We start from the raw sequence: 26,775 nt of genomic DNA on the forward strand, positions 1-26,775 counted from the left end.
TGAATTTTTGCCCTTCACCTCGACATTGTGGGTTTCGGTGCACTGGTGTGGGGCGCACTTTTCCCCCGCGCCCATTCTGCCGGCTGAGGTGAGCAGCCATTGACCGCCCTGCGCCTCAGGCATGGTGGCACAACCGAGCCAACCCAGCCACCCCAAGCTCCTCTCAGCATCGAGCTCCAGGATGGGGGTTGACTCATTTGACTCACTGTGACGGACCTGTGACCCTGTGAGGCATTGTTTGCAGGGCGTTAGCGCGCCCAGTCCGGCGCGTCTACGGCACGAGCTTCGCTGGAGTCATCCAATCTAGGTAGCTCACAACACCCTACCCGGCAGCTGTAACATTAGGTTAGTTCCGTGCCTTGGCCGTAATAGGTACCTAAGTAGGTAGCCAGTCCAGTCAGTCTAGACTACTCTCACCACCATCAACCATTGACCAATGCCATTGTCTGATGTCCAAACCCACGCGACGTCAACAACGACGTACCCTTTGGGCAATCTCGAGTCTCGACTCATCATTGACTCAGTCTCAATACCCTGCTCCAAAAGCGGGTTCCGGACTCGGAAATCCGACTGACAGCTAGCAACTCGGGCCTCGAATCCTCTAACCTCAACGGACCTCAGGGTAGCTCGAGGTGGTTTCAACAGTCTTTTACCCAGCCGGAGGGTTTCTTTGCGAGAGCAAAGATATCAGACCATCCGGCTTACCGGACTGCCGTCGCTGCTTGTCTTTGTCGTGTGCCCTATTTCTCCGTACCTTTGCCCCCGTTTCTTCGATCCTTTTTCTTCTGCATCAACTCAAAACTTTTAACGCCAACCTTGATTGGCATTGTTTGTACTCTGTTCACTACCTTCGATAAACCCAAAAAGAAAACAGCCCGCCTTTTATAACCTCGTGCTATTGGGGGCTGACTCTACATTACCTTACATCAAATTTGTGTGCGGCTGCTTCCACGACGAAGCAGTCAACAACAAGGCGTGTCATTGTGCCTACTAATACCCACCACCTGACTCCTTATCGATCGGATCTGAAGCCGCAGGACTCGGAGACTCGCCCGAAATTTTTCGACCTGCCTGATCCGCCGCGGATCCTTCCCACTCATTGGCACTGTTGGAACACACCATACAGAGTCTGCACTCTGCAGGGCCAGCCAGGACCAAGGACCAGGGAGTCATCAGTCTCACACACGCACGACTCACACGGCCCGAGTCACAAAGCCTATCACTTAGATCCACCCAACCGCCTCAAGAAGCTTAAGCCTGCGGCACACAAAGGAGACGCGATATCTCGGGATTCGGCATGTCGTCCCTCAGCCAGTTGAAGGGCACGCAGAGGCTGTCTTGGCCATGCCGCCTCGAGTTGCCCAGCACGTCGCACCTTCGGCTTAGAACCCGCGGGATGTCCCTGATGCCTGCAGCATTGTCCACTCAGAACTCACTGGATCAACCTTCTGCATCTCGCCGGTCACTGGTGAACCTTGGGGTAGACACGGGGCGGGGCCCATCAGGCCGCCGGCCCTGCAGAGCGCTAAATCCCGAGTTGGACCGCTGTCACTCACCCCTCACTGTCGCTGCTCCTGCTTACACCCATCCTGCGCGCTTGATTTCGGCGTCCGTCCCGACATCTTTATCTTCCTCTTCCTCCCGTCATCCCAAAATCTACGCGTTTGGACACCTGCGAGATCGAGCTGCATCTCCGTTCATTGCACGGACACTGGGATCCTACGGCACAATCTCCCCCAATAGGTCGTTTGCGACATCATCTCCGGCAATGGTCGCCAACAAGATCGATGGCACCGCCATCGCCAAGCAGATTCGGGAATCTATCGCCAGCGACATTCTCGAGAAGCAGAAGCTGAACCCTAGGTTCCAGCCGCAGCTGACCATTATTCAAGGTATGTTGAGGCCGCATCCAGACCGTTTTTCGCCTGTACCCCGCTAATCATCATCACTCGCAGTCGGCGACAGATCGGACTCAAGTACGTTGTGCTCCCGCCATGACTACCCCACCATGAAATTTGTCACGATGCTCACAACCCCGCAGGCACCTACGTGCGCATGAAGCAAAAGGCTGCAAAGGAGGTAATTGCCCGCCATTGGCTCGAAAAACTACGTTTCCTTGCTCACATCTATATCTAGGCAAACGTCGACTGCGAGCTTATCCAGTTTCCCGAGTCCATTTCCGAGCCTGAACTTCTTGATCGCATCTATCGCCTCAACGACGACCCCACTGTCCACGGTATCTTGGTTCAATTGCCCATTCCCAAGCACCTCGATGAGTACGTCATCACATCTGCCGTTGCAGACGAGAAGGATGTCGACGGTTTCGGCACGAGGAACATTGGCGAGCTCGCCAAAAAGGGCGGCCGCCCCTTCTTCATCCCCTGCACCCCCAAGGGCGTCATGGTCCTGTTGCAGGAGGCCGGCGTGGACTTGAAGGGCAAGAACGCTGTCGTGCTTGGACGTAGTGACATCGTCGGCAGCCCTGTGAGCTACCTCCTCCGTAACGCGGACGCCACTGTCACCGTATGCCACTCCAAGACCGAGGGCTTGAAGGAGCATCTCAAGGCTGCTGATGTTGTCATTGCGGCCATTGGCCAGCCCGGCTTTGTCCAAGGCGATTGGCTCAAGCCCGGTGTTGTCGTTATCGACGTCGGCACAAACTACATCCCCGACGCCTCCAAGAAGTCGGGACAGCGCCTCGTCGGAGACGTTGACTACGAGTCGGCTTCCCAAGTTGCTTCTCACATCACACCGGTCCCTGGCGGTGTTGGTCCCATGACCGTTGCCATGCTGCTGTCCAACGTTGTGGACTCTACTGTCAAGTCTTTTGAGAGACAAAAGCAGAGAAAGATCTCGCCTCTGCCGTTGCATCTCAAGGAGCCCGTCCCCTCTGATATCGAGGTCTCGAGATCTCAAAACCCCAAGCAGATCACTCGTCTGGCCAAGGAGGTCGGCATTGCCTCCCACGAGCTCGAGCCGTACGGTGCCTACAAGGCCAAGGTTGATCTCAGTCTCTTGAAGCGACTTGACCACCGCCGCAATGGCAAGTATGTTGTCGTCACGGGCATCACTCCCACGCCGCTTGGCGAGGGCAAGTCCACCACCACAATGGGCATTGCGCAGGCTCTGGGTGCCCACCTTGGCCGCGTCACTTTCGCAAACGTCCGCCAGCCCAGTCAAGGCCCGACCTTCGGTATCAAGGGCGGTGCCGCAGGTGGCGGCTACAGCCAGGTCATTCCCATGGACGAGTTCAACCTTCATTTGACTGGAGACATCCACGCCATCACCGCGGCGAACAACCTTCTCGCTGCTGCGATTGAGACCCGCATGTTCCACGAAAACACTCAGAAGGACGGCCCCCTTTACAAGCGCCTCGTGCCCGCCAAGAACGGCAAGAGGGTGTTTGCGCCTGTCATGGCGCCTCGCCTCAAGAAGCTTGGCATCGAAAAGACCAACCCCGACGACCTGACCGAGGAGGAGATCCGCCGCTTCGCCCGCCTGGATATCGATCCCGAAACCATCACATGGAGACGTGTGCTGGACGTCAACGACCGTCACCTGCGGGGTATCACTGTCGGCGCCGCGCCGACCGAGAAGGGCCACACCCGTGAGACTGGCTTCGACATCTCGGTTGCCAGCGAGTGCATGGCCATTCTTGCTCTCAGCACTGACCTGGCGGATATGCGCAGGCGTCTGGGAAGCATGGTCGTTGCCAGCTCCAGGAGCGGCGACCCTGTCACCTGCGATGACATCGGCGCCGGCGGCGCTCTCACTGCCTTGATGAGGGATGCCATCAAGCCCAACCTCATGCAGACTCTGGAGGGCACTCCCGTGTTCGTCCACGCTGGGCCCTTTGCCAACATCAGTGTCGGAAACAGCTCCATCTTGGCCGACAAGATGGCCCTCAAGATTGTCGGCACCGAGCCCGATGAGGATCACGTTGAGAAGGCTGGTTTCGTCGTTACAGAGGCCGGTTTCGACTTCACCATGGGTGGAGAGCGTTTCTTCAACATCAAGTGCCGCGCTTCTGGACTTGTGCCCGACGTCGTTGTCGTCGTCGCCACTGTTCGTGCCCTCAAGGTTCACGGCGGCGGTCCTCCGATCGCGCCCGGTGCGCCCCTCAATGCGGTCTACAAGCAGGAGAACGTCGATATTCTCCGCGCTGGCTGCGTCAACCTAAAGAAGCACATTGAGAATGCCAAGTCGTACGGCATCCCTGTCGTTGTTGCCATCAACAAGTTCGTCACGGACACTGACGCTGAAATCGCCGTCATCCGCGAGGAAGCCATCGCCGCTGGTGCCGAGGACGCCATTCTCTCCAACCACTGGGCCGAGGGCGGCAAGGGCGCCATCGAGCTGGGCAAGGGCGTCATCGCCGCCAGCGAGAAGCCCAAGGACTTCAAGCTGCTGTACGATCTTGAGGGCTCTGTCCAGGAGCGTATCGAGGCCATTGGAAAGAAGATGTATGGAGCGGCTGCTGTCGAGTTCAGCGAACTCGCTCAGAAGAAGGTCGATACCTACACCAAGCAGGGCTTCGGGAACCTCCCCATCTGCGTCGCCAAGACGCAATATTCCCTGTCTCACGACCCTGACCTGAAGGGCGCTCCCACTGGCTTCACTGTCCCTATCCGGGACGTCAGAATGGCCGCTGGTGCGGGTTATCTGTAAGCCATGAGACCCCCTCCTTGGAAGACGAATGCAACTAACAGAAATGTAGATACGCTCTCGCCGCCGATATCCAGACCATCCCCGGTCTGCCTACGGCTCCTGGTTACCTGAACGTTGACGTTGACACTGAGACCGGTGAGATCGATGGTCTGTTCTAAGCGAAGTTGGAATTGCTTGCTAGGGGAGGTTTTTGAGGCGTCTTGAGACGATATTTCCTTTATGTCTTTTAACGTTGGGAAACGGGGTGGCAAGCGGCATTCCGGTGACATTTATTCAACAAATGGCGCTGGGGAATACATGGGAAGAAAGACTATACATAGCATCTGTTCAACAATGATACCTCCTCTCGGGTTTATATAAACACCGAAAATACGAATAGAAAGGTCTATTCAAGACAAATGAGTTACTTTGGCCTGTCTTCCTCCAGCTGCGTGTCCTGGCGTCGGACCTGGCGTTCGAGAAGGGACGGGGGTGTGACACCGATCGATACAGTCAAGACAGCAGATTGTCTTCTGTCACCCCGAGGTCACGATCGCAGTCCGGATCCGTCTGCCTACTGTGACTTGAAGCTAACAACCCGGCCCGGTCAATACTGTCCTCGTTGTTCCGCATGCTCTCGAAGGCCAGTCCCTCTTCACATCACTCGTGGCACGGTCTCCAGAGCTTGCGAGGTTGATCTTCCAGGGCGCACTCCTCCGCCGTCGTCACCTCCCCGACACCAACAATCCACATCGCCCAGCCAGAGAGAGCCCGGGCGGGTTTCGCGTTCATTTCACAGCAAGCCTGCAGGTGACGGGACGTGTGCCTCCGCGGTCGCCCGGGCGTCCGTCCGTCTGCCCTTGCCGAGCGTTGATTCCTCGCCACACTCACACACGGTCCACAGGTCCGTCTCCCTGAGCATGGTAGGGCACGTTGTTTGATGATGATAATCTTCAGCAACGTCGGTCTCTTCCTGGTCTGGTGGCCGTTGTCTCGTGCCGTCTCCCTGCCGCGTCTTGGCTGGCGTTCCTTCACCTATCCTGCCGCGCCCGGCTCTGCCGACCCCCTGGGGACTACCAAGAATCGGAATGTCTGGCTCCTGTCCCGTGGGAAAGGTGACGCGGAGCCAACCGAGGCGGTGGTCAAGACGTCGACGCATATCGATGCTTTGCCACGCCATGCCCGCGTCTCGCCCCGTCTTGGTTTGACGAAAGCGGCGCGCGGGGGCTTCTTGGCATGATCGCGATCCCCGCCAAGAGGCAGCAACACCCTTGTGATGTCTGGGTGGTCATTTCCACGCACCTTGGTAAATGGTCTCGTTCTTGGCCGGTCGAGACTCGGTGGGGGCCGCTCCGGGATTCGAGAAGGGGGGGGGGGGGTGTCACTTCGGTCCGGGCTGCCGGGGCTTGGCAGATGATCTGGGGAGCTTCAGACGCGGTTGAACTATCGAGCCGTATACCTTTTGCTATGCTATGGGATCTTGGATGATTCCGGGTGCCGAGGTGAGGGGCTTGGGTTGTCTACATGGTGTGACTCGGACGTTGAAACCACCAGGAGGGCTTCACACGTCAACTGCGGGAAGTCTTTCACACGCAGGGGAACACAGGACCTGTTGTGATTTAGAAGATATGTTTAAAATTAAGGAGAATCTGATCCTCCTCTGCAGGAACATCAACGAGGTTACAGGGCGGCCACTGACGCCGGGCTTCTGTAAGGGGTATGAACTGGTGCGTGACATGCGGCAGCTTCAGCAATTATCACCAGTGCTCTCTGTCTGTCTCTCAGCCATGCCACCTCCAAGGAACAAATCTTCCCATCGTTTCCTTTTCTCCGCCAAAGCTGCCGCAAAAGTACAAAAGGGGAAAAAAAGACAAAAAAAGAAAGAAAGAAACGTGTCCTGCCCATAAATACTCCAACAAAACATGACAAGAAAAGAAAACAAAAAGCCTTCGCTAAAAGTATGGACATGAAATTGGCTCGCTTTGAGAAGCGCCAAAAAGGTGGGAGGGTAGAGAACGATATCTCTTTCCAGGTCTCCCTGTTCATATTTGCCCTCTTCAGGCGTGCGGGTATTTTTGTTTACCAGCCAAACTGCTCGCAGTGCAACTCAACCGCGGGACCTGAGGTGCGGATGCAAGAGGCTGTGGTGTTCCGGACCTGGGTCATCAGGCTCTCGGGACCACAGCCCATGACGAGAACGCGCTGGTCAGGGGTAGCCTCGTTGATGGTACGGCGAATGATTTCCCCAACGTCGGCTCGACCGTAGTTGATCGGGATGGAGTTGATATGTACAGGAGTCCCAATCTGTCGGAGAGGGGAGATGGTGGCTGTAGTATCGGACTCGAAGCCAGACTTTTCAGGGTCAGAGACGACGCGGGTAAGAACCTTGGTGGGTTGCTGGGGGATGCCTCTCTCAACATCAAACTTTTCTGTGGCCGGCGTTATGGGTGTGGATGCCTCGGATGAGGTGGCCTCCGAGTGGGAGCACTCTTTCTTGACAATGGGAGCCAGAGAGGAGTCAGAGCTGTCAGGAACGCGAGTGACATAAAGGAGAACGGACGATCTCAAAGATTCGTGGATTCTCGCGAGGTGATGAGCGAACCACTCTAAACGGGCTACTAAAATCAGCAATCTGGTCTGGATAAACTTGATCGGGTGACTTACTGTGCTCCTTCACCATCCAGACGAGGACGATGCTCTGGGTGGAGTTCTGCGTGAGCCGCTTGAGAATGTTGAGGGCTGTGCCAACCGTGAAGCTGGCGCCGCTGCCTCCCGCGACGAGTACAACTTTGTCGTACTCGGCCGGGTTGGGGAAAGTGCCGTAGGAACCTTCGACCGAGGCTTTGAGGGTCGCACCCGGGTGGCGGACGGCGTACTCGTGCAGATCGCGGGTGAAGCCGTCGTATGAATTGACGACAAACTCGAGGGGATCCATGGCGGCGATGGTGAAGGGGTGCATCTCGAAGGCGCGGATCTTGGGGATCCACAGGAAGCAATGCTCGCCAGAGCTCGCGCCAAAAGGGGCTTTTTTCAGGATGATACGGGTGCCACCGTCAGGGAGGGGGTGAACAGAGGCCGTGTTGTTGAAACTGTAAGCAACGACGCGAGCGAGACGAATACCACGGTCAAATAGCCAAAGGCCAGCGCCGGCAGCCGTAATGATTACAATCTTCTTGGACAGCTCAGGCTGGTGGAGGCCGACAAGCACCATCGAGATGGCAAAGCCCGACACGTGGAGGATGTAGGACAGCTCGTAGTACCACAGTCGGACAATTGCGCCGGCAAAGACGACAACGAGGAAGGTGAAACCGGAAACGATGCCGTAGATCTCCTCATGAACGCGGAGGCGTGCAAGGTTCCCCTGCTGAATGAAGTACGACGAATATGTGGCACCGTGTACGATGATTAAGGCCATTGTGACATAGCCGGCAATTTGATGGAGGACGTTGAGACGCTCGTATGACCAGGCTGTCAGGTAGCCGAGAGGAGTGTTCTTAAGGGCCAAGAAGACCACGAAGAGGATGTTCACGATGGCAAGCCTGAGAGGTGTCAGCTTCTCTGGCGGCATCTCAAGCGGATATGAGATGAGGTATTGTTGAACTTACCATCCTGTACGAGCTCCAATGACGGTTATGTAGGGTAAGGCCGATGTGTCGATGTATGTTAGGGTGAGGATGATGTTGACTGCAACGTAGACAAAGGCGAGGGCGGCATGGCCCGTGGAAGGCAGGAAAGGGACCTTGCGAACAGAAACTCTACGGACGATTCTGAGCGGCAGTCAGCCTCTAACTCTGTAGGATGTATGTTGATATGATCACCGCTCTCATTTCATAGCAACACTTACCGGGAGATAAAGACGAAGGGCATTGCCAGGAAAGAGAGCTTTGCAGCAAGGCGAGTCTTCTGGGAAAGGAGGCGTGTCAGGTGGAAGGCAACGAAGATGCCCATGAGAGTGCCCAAAATGATAGCGTAGTATATCATGGCCTCATGGTTCATGCGACTGCGTTGAGCAAATAGTTTGGGGAAGGCCGAAGGGCCTCCACCACTACCTCCAGCCATTGTGGATGAGTGAGTTGAAGAAATGGGAGGTGATGTAGTGAAGTGATTTGTGGCCCTGGAATAATGAGAAGAGCTAGCGTTTTGTGGTGGGAAGCTGGGTGAGCAAGTGAGTAAGTGAGTGAGGTGAGGATAATTTGTACACACTCCAAGAGACTGGGAATGTGCCAAGTTTATAACAAGAGGTATTGTTGTGCTTGTGCTTGGCGATGAGATAGTGACCAGACGCGTGGCACTGTGTGATAAGAGAGGAACGAAGGGTCTTTGAATTTTGCAAGGCAAAGAAGAGCTTTTTTCATATCCTAAAAGAGAGTGTGTGTGTATGTGTGCGTGGTTGTGGGCATGGATGGGTGTGGAAGGTGAGATGAATCTAGCCCCCGTTCGCGGTATGCAGGGGCGAGAAAGTAGATAGATGAAGATTGAAGTGAGGCAAGAAAGATATTGAGGTGAGTGTGGGTGGATATGCGAGGGGAGGGTTCTTGGGCTAGGGGCCAGGACGGACTGGGAAATGAGGGAGGTGAAGGGGGAGACGCCTTGAGGAAGGTGAGGAAAGTGTAGCTTGACTGCCCGATTTGTGCCTTCCCTCCATTTCTCAAGCCAGTTGTTCCAGTCTTGCCACCCTTGTGGCCTGGATTGAAGGGGAAAAAAGGCAAAACAACACCAAGAGAGAGAAACGACCCATGCCTATGGGAACTACTAGCACGTGGTTTCACGACCTGCTTCTTCCCTGGTTTCTACATAGGTAGTTTTCATAGTCAGCCCGCTCTTCCTGATGAACCCATCGACTCGCTTCCAAGTATCTTGACTACCCTACTCAGGCGTATTTCTTTTTACAAGATGTATGTGGGAAGTTCTTGTTGGCCTGAAAATATTGGAGACTTCCAAGTAACCAACTCACTTGAACTTACACAATCACCTGCAGCTTCCCAGCTTCCACTTACACGCTGTCATGGAGGACGGATGCGGTCGACTGACCTAGCTATGCCATGGTGGCTTGCCCCTCGTGGCTTCCTCAACCCTGAAATCCTCTCGTTTCCGTCTCGTCTCCTTTGTCCCAAAACTCAGGGTGCCTGTCTGCACCCTTGAGATAAGAAGAGGAGAGTATCACCGTCCGGGCTGGGGCAGCCAGCCAACGTCCCCGATGAATGTCGCAATATGCCGGGCTGTGCGTCACGACCTTCTCTTCGAGACCGCCCCACTTAAAACTTGCACACCCTCGACCATCGCCCTCACGCGCTTGCGGCAGACGCATTTACACAACGGCCCCGGGGGCTTCAAGCCAGGGCCGTACGTCAAACTCCCATGGCATGTGAGACAGGCGCCACGTTCCCTAGATGGCCGACGGCCATCGAGCTTCCCGTCAGGATCCCCCATGAGGCTAAGCCTTGGTCCGTGTTGACAGACTCGAGTTTGTTCCTGGATAGCTGCCACCGACGACCGCCGAGAAGCTTGGACGACGTACGTGGACACATGCCTGTGTGCTGCCAATCATAGGATGCCACTCCAAGCTCCGACGGGGTCTTTGATGCCGGTAACCGGTGTAACCTAGACGCCATCACTACCTCTCTCTGCAACATAGAGGGAGCTTGGACAGCGGGAAGGAGGCGAAGGCGGACGGAGAGGGCGGGGAAGAATGTTTGTTTGAACCGTCTCACAGGCCATGGATCTAGAATGATATGGGTTCCCCGTCCAGAAAGAGAGGGTCGCAACATCTTCTTCCATCTCGGCCGGCTGCCTGCCTTGTTTTGTCAGCTTGACAAAGCACTACCTTTTGATTGTGTTCCATTGCCCCCAATGACGGCCAGCCATGGCGAGCTCCAAGGGGGGGGGCAGGGGCGGACTGAAGCAAGCGAGCGAACATTGATGGAGGTTGAAGTAAAGTGGCTCGTGACACGGCGACTTGAAAGAAGAGGGGGCATCGATATCTACAGCATGCCGCCGGCTCGGATGGATTCGCTTCGCAGCCGAAGATGGAAACATTGGTGGTGGTGGTGGGGGGGGGGGGGGGGGGGTTGTTGACACCATTTGGGTAAATTAAGCCAAATACGAAAAGACGAAAGACGATGCCGAGAGTTCCAGCAGAGATACACTTACCCCACAAACCCAACAACACTGCCACGGCTGTGTGAGCGCTGTTGTACTTCGGCATCAGAATGCATCCAGATCGTGGCATTCGAGGTGGAGCTCCAGTGTCACAGTGGTCCATCTGCATCTTGCAGACAGATTGACTTGCCTAGATGGGACAAAGACAAGATTGAAGAGTCTGTCGTACGGGCCGTGTTTCTCGGTGCAAGCAAATCGGGTCAAAAATCCCCTTGTAAGTTCCTCGGAATGTCTCGCCAGCATGGCCTGTCACCTGTTTCCCCCAAGGCCACTTTTCCAAGGCATGTGGTCCTGGTTGTTCGACCTTCCTGGATTGAGTCTTGATCTATCTATCGTGATCTTCGCTATGCGAATACTCGACCGGCGCCTGATTCCCCGTAAGAGTAAGGCGTCGAATGCTTGGGCTTGGGCTTGGGCTTGGCATGTCTGCCCGCTAGTGGGCAACACCATTCCAGGGGGTGTTTCATGGACTGGCGCGCCGGATGCGGGAGGAGCCAGAGGAAACGGGCTTGACGGGAGGGCGGCAGCGCGCGGATATTAAGTGAAGTGGCGCGGGACTGGCCAGGCCGTGGGAAGATCTCGTCACTCGGTCTTGGTTTGACGATGGCGTCAGGAACTCAATGCAATGTCGTGAGACGCGGCTGGCCAAGCGTGCCATGCGCAAAAGAAAGAAGAATAAAAGGGAAAAAAACTAAAGAGAAAAAAAAGAGTCGACTCGTCACTCGCACCGGTTGCAAGTTGCCGGCGCTTGTTGACTCCCATGGCCGGATCCAGCCACATATCGTCGATTGAACGTCGAGTAGTCGTGCGTGCATTCTGGTCGGAAGCCAACCGACAGGTGTACCAATGAGATCCGGCCAGACCAGTCAATCTAATCAATCTGGCGTGGAAGGCGCCGGCGAGTAACATGAGGCAAGGTAGACCTTTCACGTTCGGTCGGTCACACTGCCCAAGCCATCTGGACGTGGTGAGCGGACGAATAGATGCCCCGAGCCGGCATGTGGTAGTATCGTGCTCAGTTGCGTTGCATCGCGCGTACCAAGTTTTTCGCGTAGGAAGAGCTGTTCGTTCGCGGGATCCCTCGCTTCTTCTGCGCCTGACTCCGAAAACCTGGTAGGTCTGAGACGGTCCGACTCATCGTCAGGAGGCGGGAGAGAATGCCTTGCTACAGCGGCCGTCCATACCGCAGTGCCAGGCGGGATGCCGGATTCGGAACGATGCAGTCTTGACTGGCAGGCTGGTAGATTAACGTAAATTGGTCCGGCGTCAGCGTCAATTGTCACGCACGGCCTTGACAGATGCAGAATGCATTCTGGATGTGGTCCCTCGCCCACACGCCTTTTGACGGGCGAGCAGCATGCGCGGCGGTTGGCGGTGGGAAGCGACAGATTCTGAAGCACGCCAGATGCATCTGTTTTCGTCGGGCACCCTCCTCCATGACGGCGGACGCTGGGCAGAGCTTTCATTCAGCATGCCACCGACATCACCTAGCAGTGATCAAACATGACAGTGCTCCTCATCCATTCCCGGGCCCACGTTGAGCTGAGACAGTCGACGTGTGCACTGACGACCGTCAACACGGATGAGGCTCGAGGATGGATGCTGTTCCCGAGACAATGCTCGGATCTGTCTGGCCCCAGGCTTGCTAAGGGTTTGATTGTAATAAGATGGGACCTATGGCCTGCCATGACGAGGCGAAGAGGCGCAGAGGGCTGGATGGGAAGGAAGCATTGTGTAGTACCTAGGAAGCGGGCGTGGTATCATCGAGAGAGAGAGAGAGAGAGAGAGAGAGAGAGAGAGAGAGATAGTTACAAAATAAAAGACAGGAATGGGTGTCAGTGAGACCAGGTTACCTGAGTTAGGCACCTTCGTGTAGGAACAGAGGAATGAGGAATGTGTTAGGTGGGGTGAGAGAGTGAGCTTAGTAGAGGTATACTTCTTTCTGCACCAAAACCAATTGCAAGCGTGAAGTGCTAGCATAACTGCCCTGGCCCCCCACGTTGCCTGCTCCGTCGTCCCGCCTCCGTCCGGCCCCACCATCCGCTTCAGATTATCAATTTGGCTTCTCGCACTACCGACGTCAATCCCCCCCCCCACTAACATCAACTTACCACACTCCCTTCGACTGCATTCATCATTGGCAGATTCCAAAGTCTCGTCTCGACTGCACTCAACCAGGAAGCCAGACATCTTTTCCGATACGTTGCTGCCCCGGTCGACGGGGAAACGCATGAGTCAGCTAGCCGCGCGGCAGCAGAGACATGCACTGCTTTTACTCCTGATGCCAGAGTTCGACATCAAAACAGGGAGATGACGGGATGGGACCCAGATCTCCCGACAATAATAAACAAACAAACATCTGGTATTCACTCTCATCTTCTCCTTGCCGGCTTCCCGAACTCTAGTCGTCTGACAGTCTGATTCTCTTTGCGCACTCCACCTGTGGACAGTACGTACGTAGCATCTCCTTGTAATACCCACACACGCTTACATGACTCTTGCGTGGTCCCGAAGCGAGTTGATTGCCTCCTGCGGCAACTCCATCTCAGCTTGTTGCGGATCATCCACCTCCATGAAGTTATGGTACCGACCTCCCCCCTCTCGCCGGTGCTTCGGACAAATCCGCGGCTTGTATTTGCACTCGCACGCCGGCTCTTCTTCGTTCCCATCTTGCAGGCAATCACCTAGGTGCTGCCTCAAGTGGCTCCAAGATGCCTGGGTCTCTTTGCCGCCTGAAGAGACCCCCTGGTCGAAGAGAGTCTTGGCGGCATAACGCCTCTCTGACGAGCCTGGGCTGAACCCTTCCACCTTCCCAAGCTCGAGGTTTGTATATGAGCTCAGGAAGTTGATGGTTCGCCGAACCTCCGCTCCTTGATCTTCCTTTTGCCATGGGCCAACCTCTTCGTCCCACATCTGGAGATGTTTGAGCATCTCGGATGCTCTGTTGACATCTCCTCGCTTGAGTGCTGCCACCACGTCTTTTCGCTTTCTTGAGAAGGCCGCCAGTCTCCAGATGGCCCTGAGCCCCTCTTCCGGCGTCTGGTTCGTCGCTAATGGCTTTTTGGGCCACAATATACTCTGCGCCAGACTTGGCAGAACCCTTTTCGCCTCTGTGTCGAAACTCTCATACGGCTTCAATCCTGCCCTGCTCAGTGCGTCCAACATGTCTTCACGCAGCTGAGAGATTTTGTCGCTGTGCTGACTGCCAGAGTTGGAGTCGTATCCTTTTGGGCGTGATGTCCACTTCAACTTGGCAGCTTCTGCCTTCGCTTCGGCTTGGAGGTCTTCGTCGTGCTTCTCCAGATTCCTGGCTTCGGCTATCTCTTCCCTTCCCTTGCTGAGGACATCAACTTTCACCCTGGCAGTTGCCAGTTGTTCTTCCAAAGTCTTGTTCCGAGCTTTGAGTTCGATAAGCTCGGCTTCTTTTCCCCTCAGATTACCGACCGGCTCTTCCTGTGCGCCGGTGTCCATAGCCTGGAAATTGTCTGCCTCTCGCTTCCCAGCTCCGCTCTTCAGGCCCGAAAGCTGTTTTTGACAGTCCTGAATCCGTTTTTTGAGTTGGTCGTTCTCCGCCAGCAGCTTCTCGTGGGTGGTCCTCGCAAGGTCGAGTTTCGTGTTGGTACACGACTGCAAGCTCTGCATCGTCTGGGATTTCGAGCCTTCGACTTTCGTTTCCAGAGTCTGGACCAAACGTTTCAGACGGGCATTTTTATCGAGTAGACTTAGGCGGCCTTCCTTTTTGGCGTCGATCTGTTTGAGCCGACCGGTGACCTGGAATCTGAGGTCATCAAACGCGTTTGCCAGTCGCTTGACGGACCGGACCATGGGCTCGAGCTCGGCCAGGAGGTGTTTTGTTGATCCACCTGTTTTCCAGTAATAGAGAGACGTCTCGAGGACGTTTGTGTGGTCGTAGGCCCGCCGACCATGCATCTCCAACGCTGGCAGGGCGAATTCCAAAGCCTGGCGCATCTCCGTGCGGACCATGTCTTGATAGACGTCGAGCTGCTCAAACGCCTCTTCCAAGTTCTTATTCCCGAACGCCTTGATGGCCTTCTTGAGTTGTTCCATCTCGGCCAGCCTGACCTCGCTCACGCTTCGGCCCTTGTCGATTTCGTCTTGCTTGGCCTTGATCTCTTGCTCCAGCGCCTGACAGCGGGTGCATGGTCTCCTCGGCCTCACCAACTCAACATGGTGCCATGGGTCCGAGAAGTTGGGCCGTCGCTCAGGGGCAAGCTGCCCCGGCCGACGCGGGAACGGGTTGGCAGGCGGATCTTCAGGGACTCGTGAGGGATCTGGCGGGCCGGGGGTAACGGGGTTTGTGAGGTTGGGGCGAAAAGGTCGAAACACGTCAGGGCCGCTTTCCACAGGTCCTCCCGTCGAGGCATTATCCGACGGTACTGGGACCGGGTCCGGAGGCATGGACTGTACTTCCCTGCTGTCGAGCATTTGGGGCGAGGGGAACACGGGAAAAGATGGCGAGGGGAGGCTTGTCACGGCCTCGTCCATCGCGACGGCGGATTCGCCGCGGCGGCTCCGTCGATGAGTGGCGGCCTCGAGGAACTTGGACGTGGTTGCGTGGCGCACCTCCTCTTCGAGGTTGATCTCCTCGTCAATGCGCCGCGCTTCTTCCAACAGCTTCTGGTGGTCGCTCAGGAATGCTTTGGGGTCTTGGGTCTTCTCCTTCCTGAGGCGTAGGTAGTCGCGCGTCTCCCCGTCGTTCTCCGCCAGTTTGTTATGGACCAGCTCCAATCGTCCAAGGTCCTCCTTCAGAGCCTCTCCCCGCTCCTTGACGGCGTCTTCGATGTCCTTTCGCGTGCGCAGGAGGCAGGTGAAACGGTGAGATAACAACCCCCATTTCCCGGCGTCCATGGTGCAGTAGTACAGCACCTCGGGCTTGGCCCGGAACTCGTCCGAGTTCTCCGTCACGAGGCGGTGCAGCCGCTTCATCGCGGCGTCCATCCGCTGCCACGAGTTCTCCATCCTCTCCATCTTGATGTCCTCGTCCGCCGCCTCGACCTCGTCCCGCAGCGCGTCGCAGTCTCGCCGAAAGCGGAGCCGCAGCCGCGCCTCCTCCTGCGCGGACGTGAACATGAGCCGGCACACCTGGTGCAGGATGCGGTTCACGAAGGGCACCTTGACCCACTTCCGGCCCTGCATCCACTCCAGCAGCGCCGAGATCATGCCGTCGTTGGCCGTCTCGAGGTCGAAGAGGGCGTAGTAGGCCTCGTTGGACATGCTCTCCCCCGTCTCGGCCTCGAACTCGAGCTTGCGGTACCGCGCGGCCTCGTCGCGGGCGTAGTTCGGGTAGCGGTGCCGGGCCCCGAGCAGCATCTTGGTGGTCTCGGGGGTGGCGTCGAAGGCCTTGTTGTATGCCGTGATGATCTCTGCGTGCTCGATGATGCCGCGGGGGAGGAACTGAGGCTTGACAAAGAGATGGGTGCGCGCGGACGAACCGGGGGGCGGGGCGCGAGCGCGGCGGGAGTCGAAGCCGCGGCCGGCGCGGGGCGGTTCGTTCTTGTAGGCCAAAAGGGCAGGGATGGGGCGGAAGGACGAGTGGTCGATGATTGGGATCGCGGTTTGCGGTGACGAGCTTTGGGATTGTTGTTGAGGGGACGGATTGCTGGATGGGTATGGCGGGTTGGACCTCAAGGGCTCCGGGGCGAATTCAGGCGACATCCAACTATCTAACCGCGCCGGCCTGGTGGGAACTGGTGTCTGGATGATCGTGGTCGATGAGGCGTCTGCCTGATTCGGCCAAGGATCCTCGCTCAAATGGTATCCGCCTCCTTGGCCGCCTGGTTCTTCCGCATCTTCCTCCCGCCGTCTCTGCGCCCCGAATGCTGGGCCGTCCTCGGTATCCGCCGAAGCGGACTCTCCTTCCCCCCAACGACTCCTGGAAGCAACCCGCCTTGGCCTTCCACTTCTCCCGTGTCGGCCTCCCGTGCCTAGTGCGCCAGGAGGATGTGATACTGGCGAAAGGGGTCTTGGGTCGGCGTGGGAGGCGAGGTCCGGGAAGTTTGTCAGGCCCGCATCTCTACGGCCAAAGGCAAAAGCAGGGTCTTCTGGCGATAAGTCTTCAACCGCTGGTCGTGCCCCCCCGCCATGGGGCCCGTGGCTCGCAGCTCCGGCTCCCGGGCTGTGGTTAAGGCTCAATGGGCTGATGATTTCGGCGCCGAAGACGACGCCGGAGTTTCCGGGATGCTGGTGAGTCCGAAAATCCTCCCTTCCCGCCCCAGTCTGTCGGAAAGACGCGGTGATATCGTCTGTCAAGGCTGACCGGAGAGAGCTCGCGCCTCCCGGGGGATACCAAGCTAAATAGTTCTCCCTCTGCGAAGCCGTCGTCCTATCTAGTCCGGCATGCGTATCTTCCTGCCGAGTTTTTCCCATTTGCGAGGTGTCGGTAGTACCTTTGGTCCATCCGGATGTATTCTCCTTCGTTTCCGCTTTGCCGGTCGGTGAGATTGTACTCTGGCCATTGCCGGGCTCCGGAGCAGGTTCGGCGCCGTTGTCGGGGAAATATGGAGTCTCGGGCCCCGTGGTGGAGGTGACATCTCCACCGAAGCCGGACGAGACAGGCTTGTCGTTATTATCGCCGCCTGTATTCTTGACGTCGCCCCCCTGGGTTGGGTTTGATGTTAATTTCTTCCCGGGCATGGTCTCTCCCGAACGCTCCAGGATACATGCACAGGTGCTGGAAGAAATTGTTTGATCAGACCGCTCAAAAGAGAGACGGCTTGGGCAATAAGAAGGAGTCACCAATACGTCGTTGTGGACATTCCGGAGTTCTACCGTCGTTATCAACTCTCAAGAAAAGAGGCATCATCCGCAAGGGCTTCTTCCGAGTTCCATGGCGTATTGCTTCCAGAAACACAACGGTTCCGTTTGCGGCTCACGACGTTGGCAGAGACGGTTCAAGTCAACCCATATAACTCAAAGGGCCAAACGTGGTTTGATTGTCCATGTCTCCTCCAGACAAAGCAAGCGGCGGCACAATCGAAATTGGAACCCCTCCCCCGCCCTAGATATTGAATCGACAAAGAGGTTTGGGGTAGGGATGTCAAACAATAGGAAGTTGATCTTAATTCAGTCCACCATTGGGGTTTATCTTTCCATGCCGTGAGATCCCCTCACTTCCCCCCCAAGTAGCTCTTGCAGCTCGTTTGTGGGCATATCGACTCATTGTGTCTCCAAACACTCATCGACTTGTCTTTCTTAGTCACCGCGTCAGCATCTTACAGACAGATCTACCTCGTACACTCCGTAAGTCTGGCAGATTTTCTCGACTACCGACGATCTCCCCGTTGCTGTCCAAGATGAGATATTTCTCATCCGCGCTCGCTTCAGACCGTGTCGACTCGTTGTCGTCGTTGTGATCTTGGAAAACGGCGAGACTTCTCTGCTCATCCGAGAACCGCACGACCTTCGTGCCTTCCTTCCCTTGCTTGGCAGCCCGGTGTGCTCGTCGTAGCCTCTCCTCCCGCTCATCTTCGAACCTGATCATCTCGATACAATCTCCCGTAAGGCTCCGTATATCCGTGTCTGAGAACCCCAAGCCCCTCGCACTGGCAGCGCGGACATAGGCGGCATGTGCAGCGCGCCAATGACCCCAGGCGCGCAGTACGTGGCCGCGGTAGAGATGCGCGCGGGCCTCCAGGTCGAAGCGGTGGAAATGCGACGCCGTTGCGAGGGCTTGGTCTGCGGAGTTGAGGGCCCGGTGTAACGTCAAGACGGAGAGAGGCGTCTGGAGCAGGGCGAAGGTGCGGAGGAGGAGAGCGTTTACGGTTTGGGTGATGGCGGCGACGTGAGATTGAGAAGAGGTACTCATGAGGGGCTGCTTTGGCGTTGTTTGTCAATGGTGTAACCTGGAGAACAATCTTGCCGTATGTGTGTGTGTGTGTGTGTGTGTGTGTGTACGTAGGTATGAGTATGTACGTTTGTGCGTGTGTCTGTGTGGTCTGTCTCTCTTGACGAAAACGGCGATGGTTTGGTTACTTGTGCCACGGGAGGGTGGAGCTGAGAATTCCCCCCTCCCTTTTCTTTTTCCCGCTCTCTGTGGCACTTTTATTTTGGGCGGGCGTAGGAATGAGACGCAAGGGAGGCGCAGGACTGCTGGCTATGGATTTCTTAGTTCTCGATGATTCCTACGGGTTCCAAGATTGCGATGTTGTCGGATCGACAAAGGATCGGAGGGGAGGGGGGGAGATTGATTGCGTCGTCGAAGCAGGAGTTTTGGTTGAGGTTAGGCCCATCTGAACAAAGAAGAAAGGCCTCTCCCTTCCCAAACATCTCATCATAGCTCTTGCCGATAGCGCACAACGGTTTGCGGATGGATAGAAGGAGTGGAGGCTTCGATTTGGAACTTCTCGAAGTCCCCTGTAAGATGACAGATGAACGGCGCGAGCGGAATAGGATTTGGAATCAAAATACAACACACTGCTATCGGGAAAACGAGGTCCGCATTCGCTAGATGCCGCTGACTACTAAGCATCAGACCAGGTAAGTGAGGAGGTCCGTAGAATGAGAAATTCGGTACCGAAAGTTAAGAGATGACCGTGGCTGGGTGTTGAAGTCGTCCGAGTTGGCTCGGATGATTCTCTGATTTCAGCATGTGCGGCATCAGCAGACAATGAGCTACTCATTTCTCTCTCTCTCTCTCTTAGTTCCGATCCAATGTAGAGGCTAGAGAGAAACTGATGAACTGGTCTGGGAGGATGGCTTGTTCCGGGTGTGCAAAAGCCCGCTGTTGCAAGGGTTGGGCCTGAGCGCGGGGACGGCGAGGAATGCAAATGCCGATTTGGGTAGAAGTACAGACATCCCGAGAACTTAGATCAGTTCGGTCTGATAAACGGGAGAAATGAAGCAGAAGCTGCTTTCCTCCACATGGGAATACAGTCTCAGCATTCTTCGGCACAAGCCGAAAGGGGGCTGTGCCTGGAGACCGTCCGGATGGCGGCGTCATCCTGAACCTTATATGTTGACGAAAGCGTACATTCAGACGAACCCTTAGACTAAGCACGAAAAAGCTTCTAGGTCCGTCTGCTAGGTCGACGAAGGCGAGCAACCGGTCGCTACTTTGCTGTCGTTGGCATCGAGAACACACTGCCCCAAGACATGCTCATCCGAGAGCGGCAGGTCTCACTAAGCAATCCGACTGATGCTGCTTCCTTGCAATAATGATACTGGAAGGTATAGATGCCCTTGAGTTTACGCGGAGCAGGCCGTCTTATCCAGGTTGAGTTAGTGGCGGGCGATGGTAAGAGGCCACAGAGACTCGAGAAGAGTGCCAAGCCCTCGCGGCTCAACCTTGACCTCGTTTTCATGGGAATGCGCTTCATGGTCGGCCAATTTGGACGTCTGTAGCTTTCCAGTGATGGAAGGAGCGTCAATACTCGGGTTGAGGCGTGGGCATAATCCGTGAAACAGTGGCGCTGGACGACTTTGGTAGCCTCTACAGGTCATCGAGCCACTTGTCTTGCTGCTGAGGGCTAGACCTTTTCCCTCTTCGCCCGTAACTAGAGCATTTCGTCAGCAAAAGTGCGAGTTTCTCGCAACATGTATTGGCGCTCCTGTCGAGTTCCAAGTGAGCTCTTGAATCCCGACGCTTCTGTCCCCCCCCACGTGGCTGGCATCGCCTCAACGCAGGAGACCCCGAGCCATTCATAACCACTGCCCGCCTCCCGGATAATCGGCACAAGTTCTGGTCTGCCAGTTCCATGATTGGCAATACTCTCGAAGTTCTCGAGGCACAGGAAACACCCGATGATAACCGGCCACCGATTCAACATGCATGCTCATGGCGATTCGCTGTTGTTCCATCCGAACTCAGCTGGACACCACATTTTCGACCTTAACCTCGCCTTGATCATCGTTTCAACGATACTCATATCTCTCCGCATTATCGTACGGAAGTTCGTGGTCAAGGCCATGGGATGGGATGACCTGATTGCGATAGTGGCCTGGGTAGGTCGACCTGCCTTTCCCGGTGACCCGTGGAGCGAGACTGACACAAAAACTGCAGGGACTCTGCGTGACGCTGTCGGCTCTCGAAATGGACACTACCAATTACGGCACAGGGGCTCAGATGGAAGATGTGCCTCGACAGACGATTCTTCAGTTCCTCAAGGTCGGCAAATTTCCACGCTCACACAGGTCTCGGGGCTAACAATACGAAACAGAGGCTTTCCATCATGGAGCTCGTCTACCTCATCGCGTCTGGAGCGGTACGATTGTCGATCCTGGCATTCCTGCCGCGCTTGAGCAAGAATAGTATGTCTAAGTCGAGTCGAGTTGAGTCCACTTATGCTCTTGGGCTAATGCTAATCGTCGCTGCTAGAGATATACAGGTGGAGTATATATGGCCTCAGCTTCATCGTCGTAGTCGTCAGCCTGACGGGCTTTTTCTTTGTGTTGACTGAATGCTCGCAAATCCCGTAGGTAAACCCAGTCTTCAAGGGGGGGGGGGGGGGGGGGGGGGTGGGGGGGGTTTCGCTTTTTTCTTTTCTTTTCAAACGGAGTTTGTGAGCCTTTGCTGACAAGACGGCGTAGTGACGTCTTCAACTACGACGCTTCCTGGCGACAGTGTAAAGACAAGAGCGAAGAGCAGTCGATGATGCTTGCCCATGCCATCATCTCCATCTTCGTGGACTGCATGCTGGTGGCTCTTCCACTCTGGGTCGTTACAAACTATCTCAAAATGGGCGTCAAGGCGATACAGATCTTGCTCGTCTTCTCCTTTGGCATCTTTGCAGTTGCCACTGGCATCGTCCGGCTCTCAATCATCATTACAACAGACTTCAGTGTGAACACGTAAGTGCTGCTGGCGCTCGCGAGATGGGCATACGGTTTACTGACACCGTGCAGAACGTATAAGATGCTAACTGTCGCCGCATGGACCGACGCTGAACTCCACGTCGGTCTTTGGGTTGGTTGCTTTCCGGCGTTGCAGCCCTTGCTTAGACAAGCGTCGTTGGCCCTGGGGCTGCGAAGTCAACTGGATAGTAGAGCTCCTACAAGCAAAAGAGATACGACTGTCTCTACGGACACGTCCAACAGAAAGAGCGTTACCAACCGGTGGTCGCGCAGCTCAGGCTATTTTTGGAGTATCGGTGGCCGACCAAATAGGGAAGCCGGAGGCGGAGGGGGGCGTGTCGAGGTCGAGAGAGGCACATCTGGAGGTGTTGAGATGACAGATCTGGAGAAGGGGGGAGACGGAAGGCTCAATCGCGAACAGTCAGACATCTCGGTCGATATCGACCTCGGCGAAAGGCCGAACACGGGATGGGGGGCAGAGGCGGGGGCGGATGCGAATGGCCAAAGACAGGAAGCCTGAGTGAAGAGTAGAAGAGAAGTGACATCCAGATGGAAGCATATAGCTTTAATCTGAGACGGGTGTGAAAGAAGTTGTGAAGCTGATAGATGCTTCGGGAAATAGGGAAATGGAAATGTGTTAGTAGATAGATATCTCTGCTGTCGATGCCGGCTGCCTACGTACGTATGCAATTTATTTACGTAGAAGTTTATGCATAGCCATGGCGCATGCAGTTATCGCGTATCATTCGACAGTGTCGGCAGGAGAGTGAGACACGGACGGTCTTCCAGGGTTGCTGATAGTGCACGGATCAGTCAGTTTCTGATGCGCGCCCACCAACGACAGACCTAGCCTGACCATGTCAAATTTCATGTCGGTCCAGCTGTTCAAGACACAGACAGATATTGTTCGGCACCTTCAGGCGTTTTGCTTCCCTCTTCACCCTGTCATATCCCATTCAAAAACGATTTGAATAGCCAAGATCGCGTGGGGAACTGCTGGATCTGGAGAATACCGCATCGGAAGAGTATGCCCAGCCAGGCCTGGCTATCCTGATATCCATCCCGTCATCACCCACCCTGGATGGCAGATCCCATTATCCCGTCTCTCAACCTTGGCCGGCCGTCCTCATTCATATCCTCTCGTCTCAGTAACATCACGCATGATGGCATCATTCTCGAGTCTACGATATCCTGCCCGATTTGGGCCCAGCAACCTTGGGGTACTCTGGGCCGTCATCTTCTATGGTGTTCCCCTGACCAACATCGCCGTCCACCTCGCCTGGCTGTTGGCTCTCCATCCCATTTTCTCTTCGCTCCCGATAAACCACAAGCGCCTTTCCGACTACTTGCACCGTAACTTTATGCTCAGCCCAAGCGACCCTCGCCTGCTCACCTTGATCACCTCGGCCTTCAGTCACATCCAGCCATTGCACCTTTTTGTCAACATGTCAACATACAAGACATATGTGGAATCGTTCTATCTACTCGGCACCTCACCTGCGCGGTTTATTCTACTCGCCCTGGGCAGTGGCCTTGCCGCTGGTCTCTCACACGTATACAGCACTCGGCGCCGACGCGGGGTCAAGAGCCTCGTGGACAAAACCGCTGTCGGAGCTAGCGGCATCCTGACCGGCCTCGGCACGGCACTGGCGTGCATGTTTCCCACGCTGAAGGTCCGTCTCTCTGGAACAGACCAGGTGTTACCGTTGCGTGTTGTCGTCCTTGGCATGTTCGCCGTAGATGCCTACTGCTTGAGCACCGAGCGAGAAACCGGAGTGGGACACGCTGGACACCTCGGAGGTGCCGTCTTTGGTCTAGCATACTTCCTGTGGCGAAGAGCCACGGGGTCTTGGAATTTATGAAGCTATCGATAACTCAATGAAACGACGCGATGGGAGCTCATTCAAATCGAGATCAACTCTGGCCGCCCAAGGTATCTACTGGAAAAGAACATCCGGCCCAGGAATTGACAAACGCCACGCTAACGCAAAAAGGGGGAGAGGCTGTACCTCGCGTGTAACTCCCATCTAGCGCCCACTTCCGGCCCAATCTTGGACACTGCCCTGCCGGTCTACCACAATTCTTCGCTGTTCACCATAGGTTTTCCATTTGACCTTGTACTGTGCCGGTTTGTGTTCGCCGCCTGCTGCTGCTGCTGCTGCGTCTTTTGGTAGGTCGGGCTAAGCTTGTGTGTCGATGCAATGGGGCTCAGCTTGTGCGTTGAAGCGATTGGGCTTGGATAAGTCACCGATCTCTCGCCAGGGCTGCTTGCAACCTTGCTTGCCATGGTTGATTCCCTCAGCGGGATCGGACCGATGCCGACGGGCGACATCTTCTTGTCGGGGAACCGCGAAGCAGTGAACCCCGGCTGACGGGGTCCTTTGTGTTCGTCCCAAGGCGCAGCGGGCGATTGAAGAGGCGACGGCACCGGCTGACGACGCGATCGAAACGAAGTAGAACGAAAACGCGGCGACGTCAAGTTCCAAGCCCGGCCGAACGCAGCGCCGGGATGGTATATGCACAAGACCGAAGACACCAGCAGTGGCAAAGCACCGCCGATGACCAGGGATGCGGCTTCCGAACGTTGGAGAGGGCTGCCAAGGCCGTCCCAAAATTCGACAAGACGGTAAATGGTGTGCCCGATCAAGACAACAGCGACTGCCGGTATCACTAGTCGGAAAGGTCAATTTAACATTCGACACCGTCCGGGGACTGCCAACTCACTTTTGATGAAGTTGTTGAATCTTGGGGCCTTGTATACGGCCACGTGCTTCGGGTCCGGGATCTTTTGGGTAAACCAGAGAAACAGGCCCACGAAGAGCAGTAGCGCTAGGATCTGGACGCCCAGAGCAGCAAGCAGTATGGATGATGTCTACAATCATCGGTTAGTGCCGAGGGCTCTCGGCGGTCTAGTTGACGGACACCTCGTACCTGAACACCACCGAGTCCAAAGACGGCAGACACGACGCCGGCGATCTCCAGCGCGAGAACGAGAGCAAGGGCGAATATGAGGAGCAGGACGGCGACCCTTGGTTGGGTGAAGCCAATGCCAAGGCCGTACAGGGCGATGACGTGAGGGAGGATTTGGCAGATGGCGGCCGCGATCAGCGTCGGGCCCAAGATGGCGCCGAGGAGCCAGAGGAAGAAGGAAGTCGGGCTGGCGGCATTCTCCCGCAGCCTGAGCCTTCCGGCAAAGCCCAGGACCTCCAAAAGAAGGCCAGTCGCCAGGGTCGAGGCGAAGAGCGGCGTCTTGAAACGGAAGCCCTGATAGAGGGACACGGGCACCAGCAGTGCAAAGAAGACCAGAAAGATGGCACTTCCGACCACCGAGGGCGAGTAGTGGGTAAAGCCCCCCGGGTAGGGGCACGTGTGGTCTCCGCAGTCGCCTGTCATTGTGCCGTTGTTCCACTTGACAGGCGACAGTAACTATCGTGTCGCTTCACCATCGGATGGCTGGGAATGCCGGGAGAGGGAGTGGGACAGGAAGAAGCGCGCCGGGCGCTGGGAGAGGGATATATAGACGCGGCGGAGAGCCGGTGGGCAATGCGTCAAACGCATCCCGTGTTTTCCAACAGACCGGTATGCATTTCGGCGGCGGCGGTTTGAGTTGGAACATGAACGATGAAGGGTGGCAGGACAGACGACAAGGGAGAGGAGCGGTCGGACGGGGATTGGAGGCTCGCGCAGGACCAGGAGTCCAGGGTCGATCCCAACGGGCACACCCTCAGCTGTCCGCGGTTTCATCCGTTATGGGTACATCCACTACGGAAGAGACGTTGTACCAACAAGAAGTTTCTTCAGCCGTTCTCTGGCCAGTGACGGGAAGGCTTTTGCGGCCAAGAGGAAAAAACGACCACCGGTGGTTGGAGGACGGAAACCTGGCACCACTGTAAGACGACCATCAGCAGGGCTGAGTGGCTTTTTTCCTTTTCTTTCCTCGATAAGAGCCTGAAGTGCCGTGAAGGAAGGATCAATTGGACGCCTTTCAACACGCTCCTTCGGGCCATGTCTGGCAAAACAAACCAAAACAACCAGAACGGGTGTGGATGCGGATGGTGCGGGCGATGGATGGGTGGGTGTGAGAGGGCGAAGCCGTCCCAGCGGAACGGTTCGTTGGTGCAACAGTCGAAATGTTTGCAGATCCGGACCCTCTTCGGCAAGGGTTCTGGGCCAATCATCCTGAACCGGTTGGCGGTTGCAGCCTGTTTGACCACGGAAGCCGTAGATGAGGAGGTTGCAATGGAGGGGTGGAGGGGAGGGCATTCAGTAAGCCCTTGTTGGTCCACGAAGGCCGGTGAGTCAAGGAGGGCCGGCCGGTCGTCCAATGGAAGCGGAGGCGGCTTCTCCCCATCTGCCCTACACCTTGGCTTGCGAGAGGGGGGTCCGACGCGTTGGCCCATGACCCCTCAGCCAATCTTTGAGGTCGAAGCTGCTACGCCACACAACGAGTCGGGCCTGTAGACAAGTTGGGGGCTGGGGAGATAAATTATGATCAAGGCGTGGGTGATTGAGAAGCGGGGAGATTTGCCGATGGCGGCATATCATTTGCCAAAGGTCAAGCACACACACACACACACACTTGGCTTGGGGGACAACTAGGCAGACTGAACGGCTTTGAAATCAAAGTCCGATTACGAGTTCCCCGAACTGTATGCCAGCGGCCCCCCCCCCCCTTAACCCAAGCCTGGCAGCCCTAGTTGTTGAGCTGACCAACAGGAGCCGCAGGCAAGATGCGATGGTCTGGAGGATGAGAAAACAGGAAAGAGGAAGAATAAATGAGAGGGAGGGGGGAGAGGGAGAGGCAAAGTACGAATGATCCGGGACCCGACGACCAACGCACACAGCCGAAGACCGAGGTTCCCTCTGCCTTCTCCTTTCATGGCAGGTGCAGTGCAACAAACTGTGTGCGCACGCCCGCATCGCAGGTTGCATGATGCGTGATGCGGCCGCCCTCACACCTCGACGAGAAACGAGATGAACCTGGAATCGAGTGACTGATGGACGGTTGTGTGTATTACACTCAGGAAAATAGAGGGGAGAGGAGACGGGACTCTTTTTGCCATCGGACCCCGGCCCCGACGCGGTCGAGATTGGCAAAAACCTGCAGGGGCGCAACCTGCAGTCTTGCATATGGGCCATGGCTTCTCTGCACCATGCTCC

At 56.1% G+C, this 26,775-nt stretch overlaps 8 protein-coding genes across 8 annotated transcripts; 3 read left to right on the plus strand and 5 right to left on the minus strand.

Annotated features, from left to right (window-relative positions):
* Positions 1 to 1,297: 1,297 nt before the first annotated feature.
* Positions 1,298 to 4,826, plus strand: CH63R_09355 (Formate-tetrahydrofolate ligase; the record flags this gene model as incomplete). The annotated part of the gene is made up of 4 exons (XM_018304329.1): positions 1,298 to 1,892; positions 2,042 to 2,079; positions 2,137 to 4,664; positions 4,718 to 4,826. The coding sequence occupies 4 exons, from the start codon at positions 1,298 to 1,300 to the stop codon at positions 4,824 to 4,826; spliced, it is 3,270 nt and encodes a 1,089-aa protein (XP_018156352.1).
* Positions 4,827 to 5,440: 614 nt separating this feature from the next.
* CH63R_09356 (uncharacterized protein) lies at positions 5,441 to 5,827 on the minus strand (the record flags this gene model as incomplete). Its single annotated transcript, XM_018304330.1, has 1 exon — positions 5,441 to 5,827. One exon carries the CDS (start codon positions 5,825 to 5,827, stop codon positions 5,441 to 5,443), a length of 387 nt encoding a protein of 128 aa, XP_018156353.1.
* Positions 5,828 to 6,726: 899 nt separating this feature from the next.
* On the minus strand, positions 6,727 to 8,706 carry CH63R_09357 (Ferric reductase like transmembrane component; the record flags this gene model as incomplete). The annotated part of the gene is made up of 4 exons (XM_018304331.1): positions 6,727 to 7,262; positions 7,312 to 8,186; positions 8,253 to 8,414; positions 8,492 to 8,706. The coding sequence occupies 4 exons, from the start codon at positions 8,704 to 8,706 to the stop codon at positions 6,727 to 6,729; spliced, it is 1,788 nt and encodes a 595-aa protein (XP_018156354.1).
* Positions 8,707 to 13,293: 4,587 nt separating this feature from the next.
* CH63R_09358 (uncharacterized protein) lies at positions 13,294 to 17,460 on the minus strand (the record flags this gene model as incomplete). The annotated part of the gene is made up of 1 exon (XM_018304332.1): positions 13,294 to 17,460. The coding sequence occupies one exon, from the start codon at positions 17,458 to 17,460 to the stop codon at positions 13,294 to 13,296; it is 4,167 nt and encodes a 1,388-aa protein (XP_018156355.1).
* Positions 17,461 to 18,022: 562 nt separating this feature from the next.
* On the minus strand, positions 18,023 to 18,631 carry CH63R_09359 (uncharacterized protein; the record flags this gene model as incomplete). Its single annotated transcript, XM_018304333.1, has 1 exon — positions 18,023 to 18,631. The coding sequence occupies one exon, from the start codon at positions 18,629 to 18,631 to the stop codon at positions 18,023 to 18,025; it is 609 nt and encodes a 202-aa protein (XP_018156356.1).
* A 1,934-nt stretch (positions 18,632 to 20,565) lies between these two features.
* On the plus strand, positions 20,566 to 22,135 carry CH63R_09360 (Integral membrane protein; the record flags this gene model as incomplete). Its single annotated transcript, XM_018304334.1, has 5 exons — positions 20,566 to 20,766; positions 20,825 to 20,929; positions 20,982 to 21,186; positions 21,321 to 21,612; positions 21,667 to 22,135. 5 exons carry the CDS (start codon positions 20,566 to 20,568, stop codon positions 22,133 to 22,135), a joined length of 1,272 nt encoding a protein of 423 aa, XP_018156357.1.
* A 643-nt stretch (positions 22,136 to 22,778) lies between these two features.
* Positions 22,779 to 23,477, plus strand: CH63R_09361 (Rhomboid-like protein; the record flags this gene model as incomplete). The annotated part of the gene is made up of 1 exon (XM_018304335.1): positions 22,779 to 23,477. The coding sequence occupies one exon, from the start codon at positions 22,779 to 22,781 to the stop codon at positions 23,475 to 23,477; it is 699 nt and encodes a 232-aa protein (XP_018156358.1).
* Positions 23,478 to 23,686: 209 nt separating this feature from the next.
* On the minus strand, positions 23,687 to 25,008 carry CH63R_09362 (Rta1 domain-containing protein; the record flags this gene model as incomplete). Its single annotated transcript, XM_018304336.1, has 3 exons — positions 23,687 to 24,285; positions 24,340 to 24,487; positions 24,547 to 25,008. The coding sequence occupies 3 exons, from the start codon at positions 25,006 to 25,008 to the stop codon at positions 23,687 to 23,689; spliced, it is 1,209 nt and encodes a 402-aa protein (XP_018156359.1).
* Positions 25,009 to 26,775: the final 1,767 nt, after the last annotated feature.

The sequence above is a fragment of the Colletotrichum higginsianum genome, chromosome 6, assembly GCF_001672515.1.
Source record: "Colletotrichum higginsianum IMI 349063 chromosome 6, whole genome shotgun sequence".
Classification (NCBI taxonomy): domain Eukaryota; kingdom Fungi; phylum Ascomycota; class Sordariomycetes; order Glomerellales; family Glomerellaceae; genus Colletotrichum; species Colletotrichum higginsianum.